This window comes from Brachyhypopomus gauderio, chromosome 5, assembly GCF_052324685.1.
Source record: "Brachyhypopomus gauderio isolate BG-103 chromosome 5, BGAUD_0.2, whole genome shotgun sequence".
Classification (NCBI taxonomy): domain Eukaryota; kingdom Metazoa; phylum Chordata; class Actinopteri; order Gymnotiformes; family Hypopomidae; genus Brachyhypopomus; species Brachyhypopomus gauderio.
In genome coordinates, this window is record NC_135215.1 from 11,303,245 (window position 1) to 11,314,891 (window position 11,647).

At 42.6% G+C, this 11,647-nt stretch overlaps 1 protein-coding gene across 1 annotated transcript in view; it reads left to right on the forward strand.

Annotated features, from left to right (window-relative positions):
* Positions 1 to 351: 351 nt before the first annotated feature.
* Positions 352 to 11,647, forward strand: part of abcc8 (ATP-binding cassette, sub-family C (CFTR/MRP), member 8) — a 44,159-nt gene continuing 32,863 nt past the window's right edge. The window contains 5 exon segments of the mRNA XM_077005653.1: positions 352 to 809; positions 7,640 to 7,802; positions 9,096 to 9,237; positions 9,702 to 9,823; positions 10,887 to 11,053. Of these exon segments, the coding sequence (XP_076861768.1) occupies positions 789 to 809; positions 7,640 to 7,802; positions 9,096 to 9,237; positions 9,702 to 9,823; positions 10,887 to 11,053 (615 nt within the window). The 5' untranslated portion in view covers positions 352 to 788.

The window sequence follows — 11,647 nt, forward strand, 5'->3', positions numbered from 1 at the left end:
ATCTACTGTAGGGGGCAATAGCACGCTTCCCGACTGTAAGACCATTGACGTTCGAAGTCCAGTTAATCTAAATCACTGAGTATCCTTCTGGTTTCAGCGACCTATATTTCACATTTATTTTAACATAACAGAATGTATTGTCGCCCATTCTGATGTTCGACCAGCAACATATAGCCTTATATGTTAATATAAACGCAGCCAGAAAGCTTGTTTAAAATGTTTTAAATGTTTTCAAATATGTGGACCTACAGCTGTACTATCACATTCTTTGTAGTGCTATTGCTCAAGAAACCACTAAGCATTCTATTAACGCTATAATCATTCTTGCAATGTCATGTAGGCTATGACCGGCTATTGACGTGTATGGTTCAATTTCATATGCGGTTGGCTACACAGAACAGGCTACTAAAGTAGATTATATGCGTACGTACCAACCGAATGCATATTGATGTTGGGTTTCTTAGCGCTCGACCCTGCCGGACTTCGAACTTCATCTTGGCAAATTCCAATGAGGAATTTTACACCTAATTTCAGCACCATGGCTAGTTCCACAAAGAACAAACTGTGACCATATGCCACGGTATCCCGGTTCCTCATCGATCTTTTCTGCCTGTTAACCCACTTCCTCGTGATCTAGCGGAGTGTAAAGCACATCAGTGTCATCGGACAGAAATCATGGAGTCAAACGACGCGTATCTTCAGATTTAGTGCTGGGGGTGTTTTAAATCGATCTGTTGGATGATTCGCATGTGATTTGCTTTGGGAAGAAGCTGGATTTTGATTTCAGGATGATTTCACGCTACAGACCGGTATGCACATTATTCTTTTGTTATAACGGTAGAAAATGGGGGCGCCATTTATGACAGTTAGTTATTCTGAGCCATGTAGCAGAATGCAGAATTGAATGTTTTACGTCATGTTTCCTTTAAATTAATTGTTTATTATTCATGTGTATCGGCCAGTAAAATTAGCATAGGTAACAGATTGCTTTTGGAAGTGGAAAAACTTTTCTCTCAAAGAGCATATTATGACTATCCTTCTGTGTCATTTTCACCCACTTGGCGTGTAGCGATCACTTTACTGTTATAATAATAACAAGTAATATTGAATTATCTGGCGCGTTTGGTCCTTTAGATGCTTTAATTGACTGATCCACCATCCTCAAGTTAGGAGTTCTCTCAGTATAAAATCCTTGATAATAACGTGTTGCAATATTGATGCAAGGAGATTGTGTGCCAGTACAGCACTGACCTGAGATTAAGCTAATTAATCTACTTCTGTCTGCACATTACGGCAGTACTGGTTTCCTGGTCGTGCTTGAATTACAGCTATGTGTTCATGTATATGCGCGTGTGTGTGAAATAGCAGCTCAAGGATTCTCCAGTTGCCAAGTTTATAAATGACACATGTTCATCCTTGACCCCTGACCCTTAATTCCCTCTATAGATATCCCCCGAGCAAAGTCACGTCCAAAATCCTAAATTCTAACATCTTTTTTTGATGTTCAAAAGAGATCTATCATGAGCAGGATGAAAGGTTTAAGGACATCATACTTAAAGACTAAAAGTCTGTTGTGCTTTCAAGATATGTTGACAAGATTTCAAAAGAGTTTTAAAGCCATCATAGCTATGTATGTATTTTCAGTTGAAGACTCATTTCCATCCTTAGCCTACTGCAGTGGCATAACTTTACAATTAACGATAAGCACTATGGCCTTATGTACAACCAAAGTAGTAGTCTACAACAATAAATGTTCCAGTGTTCTCTAAAATATATGTATTGAATGCAATAATAATGCAGTAATGAAAGAAAAAACAGCTGCATTTTTCAAATCAGTCAGTAAATAATTTGTGTATGGTGATTGGCTAGCACTGTGCACTTGTGGGGGGTGTTATACCATACACTAGTACCCTAATCGGCTGTTATACTATACACTAGTACCCTATATATGTTACACTAAAGAATGGATCGCTAATCGTGATGAAATATTTTGGCATACACTGTGGGTATGATATGGTAATTTTGTAATCAAGATAATTAGGTTCAGGTATTTTGGATGACCAAAACATTATAGTAGTCGAATCTGTTGGTAGCTGAGGAAAAAATCTGAAACTTACCACTTCTGCACGTGCAATACGTTTCAGTTAAGATCATTGCAGTGTTGTGATGGGTATAATGGTGCTATGTAATGGTTAACATTGAGAGTTGTACGGTTTAAGACCATTTGTCATTTAGTCATGGCAGTCCTAAGTGGGAGAAAGTACCTCTGTGACAACAACTTTGGCCTTTCTCCCCCTCAGAACAGGAGTGTGTTAACTCTGAGTTATTAAGCCGATCTTGTACTGCATGATTTTTGTGAATTGTGACAAGAAAAACACATTTTGCGCCAAAAAAGGATGACCAACAAGAGCACTGTTGCTGTTGTTGCAATCCAACCTGTCCATTATGGCAGCAGTTTTGCTCGTGGCAGAGCACAAAAGTTTAGCTAGCTACCCTAGCTATATGACAAGCAACGACACACTTGCTATAAAATGCTTAAGTTAAATAAAACATGCGCCATAGAAACCTCTGAGGCTTGCTGTGGATGACTTCATACACATACACTGCTCAAAGCTGGTCGTTTATTGTTTAGCTGACAATCACTGGAAGTTCACTGGAAAGAACCGTGAACTATTAACATGGTAGCCTGCAAGTTAGTGTCTATGAAAGCCCATTCCCGCCACCTAAAATAAAGAAGCAAATCCAGCACATATATTTTTCTTATCACTGCGTAAATTCGTTATCATTATTTCCAGATACGAAGTCATTATTTTGAGATACTAAGCCATTATTTTGAGATATTAAGCCAATACTTGAAGATAGTGAGTCATTATTTTGAGATATTAAGCCAATATTTCCAGATTCTATTTTTTAACCTCTTCTGCCCCCTACCTAACACAAACGTGCTAAAAGTACCACATACTTCACCAAACTCATATATGCAGATGCTGAACCGATTGAGATGTGACTCGTTGGTATCTCAAAATAATGACTTAGTATCTCAAAATAATTCACGTGACGGGGGCCCTGACAGCAGCGCCAGTATTTCATGTTGTCCCGTTGTGCTGTGGTTGTCCCTCAGGTGGGTGGAGCTCATTATGAGACCGGACACCTGAGGGTCGTTTGTCCTCTATACATGTTGTGTCTTTGTACCAGTGGACTGCTGGTTATGGTATCCTTCATTTGGATTATGTCACTGGTTTTCAGTTGGTGTTATTCATTAAATAGTCCTTTTCCTGTGAGACTGGCGTGATCGCTTCCTTTTTATTTGCACTCTCTGCCCATCAAAATAATGAGATAGCAATTTACAGGTAATGTCCCCACCAAAGAGAAGGCAAGAAAAGTAGAAGAGTGATTTGTACTTATTCTCGCAGTTAGCCATTTGTTCCTCATGAACCAGTCTGGATGGACAGACCAGTTTTGCTCCCTGCCAAATTGAAGGATGGAGGAATACTCCGGCTTTTGTGGTCCCAAACATTTAATCTCCTTTATTTTTTATTTAATGGCAAGGTAATAAATGTAGAATTTATTAGATTGTCAACTTGATTCATAATATTTAATTGGAAATACTTGAGAATCCGTGCTAGTAGAGGCTAACAGGCTATGACTAGCTGCTTAGCCACGCCGATTCCGTGAACGAAGTCTAAGCGTGTCAACGTAGGCCAATGTACATCGGTTTGATGTTCTCGGTTTGGGGCTAACATGATGCGCCCCACACCTCATTATTGGTAGTGCTTCAAACATGCATATGGCGTTTTCAGCTGCTCCTTTGGTAAGACAAATGCAAAATAAAGGTGAAACAATATTACTTTTGAAGAATGTATGTAGGCCCTATGTATATTATTTTTTACGTTTCATTATTCATCAGGATCGTTGCAGCTAATTCTGGGCCCTGTACACTCTCAATGTCAGTGGGCCCCTATACATGCCAGTAAACGAAGCACATGAGCAAAATGGGCCCCTCTCCCTACTCGGGCCCTGGGTAATCAGATCCACTTTTCCCCCCATTACCACGCCCATGTTATTCATTATGGCATGCACTGCTCCACAGTGACCTCGGTCCCTAATGTAGAGACGCCCCCGATGGTTGTATTTTAACATTAATTATGACCAGTGGGGAACCGTCAGGGCCCTCTACAGAGGGCCTCTCAGAGGGCCTAAAATATTCTTAAAACATAAATATATATAATATAATTTATACAACTTTATTTTATCTACTTACAGTTTGACAATCGACATCTAAACAATTACAAAAATATAAGCAAATAAATTATTCAGCCGTGTCTATTCAATCTGTGTTGGAAGATGAGGGGTTATGTGGAAGCCTGTGAGCCTGTGTCTCCCCCTATCAGGACTGTGATGCCCGCTGTTCGTTTACAGAGGGCCTGGCAGTTATAATTCAGCGCAATACCAGTTTCAAATGACAGTAAAATTGACCAATCATATCTTCCCTCTTAGTGGGCGGGCTTAACTGTATGATACTTTCCGCCCGCTGAGGCTACGCTAGCTGTCGTTAGCGTACCACCGCTAGCTAGTTTCGATTCAGTCCTTTGATGCCCTCCTGCACGTTGTTTACATATTCCGCTTCCGAGGAACACGGAGCTGTGAACCTCATTTTGTTGAAACCTTATTTTGCTTAAAAAGTTATCTAGTACAGATATTATTGTTTATTGCGTTTTTAAAGCTGTACTGTATTTTAAAGCTGTATTTTTTCTTAATTGCAGTTAATTAGGAGAGGAAACAAATTTTCTTTGGGGGGTGGGAGTGGGCCCAGGTATAATGGTCACGGTTCGCTACTCATTATGACAGTATTTTGACCAACATATTTACATAGTTTTAATCCAGACAGGGGTGCTGATAGGCCTATTCAAACTCTGTAAGTGTAAACCTAGTCAGATGTTCATATATCAAATTTTTTGCACATCCACAGACAAGTCTGGTCCTGGCGTGATCTTAAGTTTCTCCGGTGTGGTATTTGCTGTCGTCCTCCAGGTCATTGGGTTTTTAATCACCTCCCAGACATACTCTGTGAGCGTTGTTCCTCTGCCTGATTTAGAGCTGGTTTACAACAGTCTGTAAGTTGGACAGATACACTATTTACTATAAACTACTGCCCCTTTTTTATATATGGTCCATCCTGTAGCGGGCCATATGTAATTGGACAATTGTCTGTCCAGTTTCTTTGCAAACTGTGTTAGTATAAGAATTAAGAGCCAATAATTAGCATTGATTTTGAATGTGCATCTACAGGTTGTTTACTATAATGAATTCCAAAGAACTGTCAAAGCCAGAAAAGCAAGCCATCATAGAGCAGATAAATCAATACATAAATCAATTACAGAAATTGATAGATATATGCAAATTAACTGATTGGTAAATGCTTAAGCAAGAATCCAGTTGTGATTTGAGGCACCAGAGAATAACTTGAATTTATCAAGAACAATAACCAGGATGTAGGTATAGATAAATGCAAGAATTGTACACCATCATGGTTTAGTTGGTTTGCTTCAAGATTTGTATACAAACCACTAAATCACAAGAAAGAAAAGTATAAAAGCTTGCAGAGTTCTGGAGCAAAGTCCTGCAGGCAGGTCAAATGCAGCCTGAACACAGTAGCATCAATGGGAAATTTCAATTCCACCCCAGTGCTGCAAAGCCAGAGAGAGCGACACCAGACCAGGTCAGTCATGCAACCCAATGACGCAGCTCCCTTAGTGAAGACAAAAAATTCAAAAAATTCTGAACAAGGCTAAATGATGGGCCTGACAGATCATGACCAGGGAAGCATTTTGATCTTCATCGACAAACTTGTTTAAGGTTACATCAGTTTCTCTAGTTACATTTGCCTACATAGAAAATGAGTTGTGAGTCTTATATGGTTTTCCTAATATAGTTATAAATGCCCAAAAATGAACAAATTGTATTTATAACTTCTCAGCCAGTTTTGTATTAAATCCAGTGTGCTAAAGTATCGAGTCTAAACAACACTAAGTGTGTCACTGTCCAAGAGCTTATGGACAGTGTGTTCTGAGATTAGAGTGTACCTTTCTCAAAACAGACCTGACATCAACATAACAAAGTAGGTCCCATTATAAAGTAGGTTGCAGGAAGTTTCTGATTATTAAATGACATGGGCCAATCCCACTGGTGGAAGTGTTGTAGTCACAGAATACTGTTATGCTCTGTTTGCACACTGCTCTGTGGCACTGGAGGCAGACTTTGGAAGCAGGTGCCATTCAGCCACTTAAAGTGCTGTCACCTTTAAGTGACTCAATGGCACCAGACTGTGTGTGTGTGTGTGTGTGTGTGTGTGTGTGTGTGTGTGTGTGTGTCGGAGTGTGTATGTGTGTGTATCTGTGAGTTGTGGGTGCTTTATGACACTTCTTAACAGTGTGACTGTTAAAGGAGAAGGGATGATATTTAAGTGAAGAAGAGGAGATGAAAGAACACAAAGCACTGTATATACAGTCTGGTCTCTGATTTCTGCATGGATCATGTTATCTAGTATGCATATGGACTGTAGAAATGCATACAGTATTCCAGAATACTAGGTTATATTATTATTGATCAGACCTATTTTTCCACTTCATTGGGAGTTCTGAGGACTAATTGATGATGATTGCAGTGACATTATCTCTATATCAGAAGCATTTCCTCAGCTTCAAAAGTATATAAAGGGTATATAAATGTGCAGGCACATTTTCATAACTAATTTGTTGATTAAGATATTCAAAATATGCATGTATTTGTGTCAGAGCCCTTTTTGGGGTTTGTTGCTTTGACGTGCTGTCTCCTGTATGTCCTAGTTACTCAGCTAATATATGCTTCCGTATCTTGGAGAATTTGACATGCTGCTTGCTTCATGAGCAGTATAGGACAGCTTCCGAAAATCTTCCATTCAAACCCATAGTCATGTGTGATTTTTCATGCCAGACACGTACCTCACCATGATGTGTGAAAAGCTTTGTGATGCTGCTGCATTTCTTCTCACCCTCCCCCTGTCTCTCCTTCTGAGAGCTCCATCTCTGTCTCTCCCTCTTCCCCTCTCTCTCCCACTCTCCGTGATGCAAACACACACAGTTAACACCCACACTCTGACGTGCAGATCTTCTCTCCCAAGGTCAGCCCTGAGCTCTCCGTTCACCAGAGCGGAGACTGCTGTGTGTGTCTTAGCCAACGTCCTCCTCTGCATGCGCGCGCGTTTGTGTGTGTGTGTGTCGGCGTCCGTGCTCTCTGGGAGCCGCGATGCTTCCATTCTTCCCCTGTCGTTCTGGCACTGAGCTGAGGTGGCTGTTAACAGGATGCCTCTGAGCTTCGGCAGTGCCGGTGGACCCCGACGCAGGAATTCCTCAGCGAGCACGCAGCCGCTAAGCGGACGGGACCTCGTGCAGGACCGCGGCTGCTGCCACTGCTGGAGCAGGCTGCCCGGCGTCTGACCCACCCCCCTCTGAGCTCCCTTCACCTGCGTCGAGGATGTGACTGCACCCGCGGAAGCTCACGGCCTCTCTCTCTCTCTCTCTCTCTCTCTCTCTCTCTCTCTCTCTCTCTCTCTCTCTCTGCGTCTCCCCTTTGTCCTCTCCCTGCTCCGCCGTCCCCGCAGACCCCGAGCTCCACCATGTCCCTGTCCTTCTGTGGCAACGAGAACAACTCTGCCGCCTACAACGTGGACCATGGTGTGCTCAACAACGGCTGCTTCCTGGATGCCCTCACCGTGGTGCCCCATGTGTTCCTGCTCTTCATCACCTTCCCCATCCTCTTCATCGGTGAGTGTCTGGGACAGGTGAGCGCCTGGGGGGAACATGGCGGCACACTTTGAATTGCATCATCACAAGACAAGCCTTATTTTTACACATCACGAAACAGCTGACTCTGTTCACTGCATGTGGTCTGTTGCTGTCCCACTTACCTGATTAGTAGAAGTCTTGGTATTGCGTGATGCTTTTGGTGGTGATACAGAGAAGACGCAGAAAATGCTGCAGTCATGATTTCACGGAAGGTAGAACCATTGTTCATACAGACCCTGCTAAGATCCTCTGGACCAGAGATTAATACTGCAGGTGCGAATATTATTTTGTACGAATGTAAACAAGCCGAGGCATGAAGAGGGTCAGGACGCATTCTGAGAACGTAGAGAACAAATGTGACCTTAACATTGGAAGGTGCAGACAGGGGACTGGAGGCATGTAACTGCTGGGGAAGATCGAGTTACACACACAGTCCTGTACCCTTAACAGCAGCAGAGCCCCAGGACTGCTCTCATGTCTTTAACTCATAAACTCCAGGCTTTTGATTTCTCTATTAATGTTATTTAGTAACCACTCTGAATGACTTAGCAACATTATGTATGAATACTCACATGAGTATGTATGGGACATAGTTACAAAGGTAAGTCATGAGAGTTCTTTGGGTTAATAAATAACCAGGACGGGTATGCTTCCTTCAGTGATGTCCAAAACAAAACACAGCCAGCTAGCTCAGCTATCCAGCCTAGTTTTATGGCACAATGCACTATGGGTGTTTACGAGTCAGTGACGCAGGCTGTGAGCTGAGGGGGAAGAAGCCATCAGCCCTGGTGTGGGCGGGGACAGTTGGGGTTACACAGATGGATGGGTGAAGCAGTTGGAGCTGGAGGCGGTGAATTGTTCTCTTGGATGAAGCTCCTCCCTTCACCTGGCACCACTCCAGGCTCCGCCATTAGCATAATGTAATTGGCGGGTAAGTGGTCCTGGCTGTAAAGTAAAGCAGCACCAAACCGGGCAGCAGTGGACTCTCTGGCGCTGACCCGGGTGGAGGGCCAGATGTGCTGCTGTCTCTGCAGCCAAGAAGTCCTTGCATGCTCAAAAAAAACCAAAATCAGCAATGCAAAGCACAGGTTATAGGCTGGACACGGATGTCTGATACAAACCTGATGCAAATGTTCAAAAGTAAACACAACATTTCTGCAGCTGTGAGAAGCTACAGAGAAGTTTGTGGTGGAGGGAGAGAGAGGCATTAGTCACATGGCGCCTATGGGCTATATGTGCTCAGGTAATTTTGTCCTGTGCTTCTGTTTGCAGGCTGGGGCAGTCAGAGCTCCAAGGTTCACATCCATCACAGCACCTGGCTGCACTTCCCTGGACACAGTCTGCGCTGGGTCCTCACCTTCATCCTGCTCTTTGTGCTGGTGTGTGAGATAGCCGAGGGCATCGTGTCCGATGGGTGGGTTGTGGCCCTAGAAATCCTCTTTACTGTGTTGGACAGGTTAGGCACGAGGCCGTGTTAACATGCCTCACGATTGTCTCTTTAGTCCTTTTTGTCTCTAAAAGTCCCATAGCACCCAGCACCCATGCACACTTTTAAAATGAGCCAGTTATTAAACCTAAAGCTCTTAAGGAACATTCAGTGTTGATAATGACCTGAAGCCATGCTGTAGTTTTGTTTGTTTGTGTTTGTTTTTGTTTTGTTTTGGAATTGACAGGTGCAGTGTTGATTTGTTTTAGGTTGAATAAATCATTACTTTACAAACAAGATTTAGCTGTTAAAGATGCAACCCCGTGTTTACCAGTGTATTAGGGTGTCTTTACAGTATGTTCTAACCACTACATCTCCTGTCCTTCTCTCTCTCTGTCTCTCTCTCTCTCCCTCCTTTTTTCCCTCTATTTCGTGCTCTCTCTCTTTTACAGGTTCACTCAGTCTCTCCATCTGCACCTGTATATGCCTGCATCCCTGGCGTTCATGGCTGCAATCACCTCTATAGTCTACTACCACAACATAGAGACGTCCAACTTCCCCAAGCTCCTGCTGAGTATGCACACATTCCTCAGGCCAATTATACACGTCACACACACACATCACAAACTACTATCCACTAGTCTGTTCTTCTCTTTTTAAACACTTGGCCACTGATTGTAAAGACTGGCCCCTGATTGTAAAGACTGGCCACTAATTGAAAAGACTGGCCGCTGATTGTAAAGACTGGCAGCTAATTGTAAAGAATGGCCGCTGATTGTAAAGACTGGCAGCTAATTGTAAAAAAATGGCCACTGATTGTCATTGGCTGTCACCTTTGGCACTGATTTCAAAATTAGTGAAAATATTATTTTGGCTTTAATGACATTTCAGGGGAACATTGGCTAAGGTTCAGCAATAAAATAGATTTGTTGCTGGCAACTCTGCTCTGTCCATATGGGCAGTAATGATTCACACAGCTGCATGTCAAATAAATACATCCACAGACTGTAATTACCTGAGGTGTTTGCAATTAAAAGGGATATTAACAGCAGTCCAAAGATCATCATGATAACATTCCTTGCTCAAGCCTTTTGTCCCATGGGCAGCTGAGATGATAACCACAGCCACAGAATTTTCCTAATTAGCACAAAACTACAGCAGCAGTGTGTCCAATAAGCCATGGGAGGCATGTTGTGTTGTATAAAAGACACTGCATTGCGGTATGAGAGATTAATGGTTATTGTATGGGTCAATAGTGTTTTTACATTTTACGTGCATTTTCAGCTGCAGAGAAAAAAATGGCATAACACTGTGCCATCCTTGTGGTACTTAAATGTGTAAATCTTCTATAATCTCTTTAGGTCAAAGGTTAGGGGGAGGCTTAAGGAGAATCTTCACAGCTTTTATGACTGGAGGTTGTTACCATTGCCCTGCTTAATAATATGTATTACTACTGTTCTCTAGAACTTAGATGGGAATTTCTTAGAGAAAGTCATTATAGGTCGTTTTAATACTTTAATAAAACACATTTGGCTCATTGCCTTCTGATGTTACTTGCAACACGAACCCATGCTAACATGAACATCAGTGATCATCTTGGTTTATGACTTATGATGTTCGTGATAATCTGTCCACAGCATTGCTTATTTACTGGGTCTTGGCATTCATCACAAAGACGATCAAGTTTGCCAAGTACACAGAGCATGGTATCGGCCCGAGACAGCTACGCTTCTGCCTGACCGGGCTCCTGGTCCTGCTCTACGGCCTGCTCCTGGCCCTGGAGATCAACGTCATCCTGGGACGGGTAAGAGCTGTGGGAACGTCTGCGGATGTCTGTGTGGGTTGCGTCTAGGCAAAAGATTTGTTCGCTGCCACAATGTAGTTGTTTCGTTACGTTGAAAGGCAGCAGAAATTAAAATGATTGCTTGTGCTCTCGTGTAGAAAGCATAATGCGACTCTTGATTGATTATACAGCCTGTGGTAGTTGCAGTTGATGGGCACAATCACAGTCAAAACATTACTGTTATTGTGATCACAAAGACCAAACTATGTGCTTCTACACTGACCTTGATTTTCCTTTCATTGGCTCAAGCTGTAGAATTGATTCCCTTCTGCTCCATCTCTGTAGTCTACGCTCGGCTCAAAATGGTGGCTGCAGTGATCTGAGAAGTCTCACTAAAAGATGTTATTCTGCAACTCTAAGACACACACAGAGTGCCTTTGACTCTAGCTTAGAGCTTTTTTTTTTTACGCCGACCTTCTGCGGAAATTATAGCCTTTTTTCCTTGAGGAGACATTTTACAGCCTGTCCTTCTCCTCGGCATCTTTAGAACAGGGGTCATATATCAGTGAGAGAGCTCCACTCTGGCACCAGGCGTTCAGCCTTAGGGACACGCCC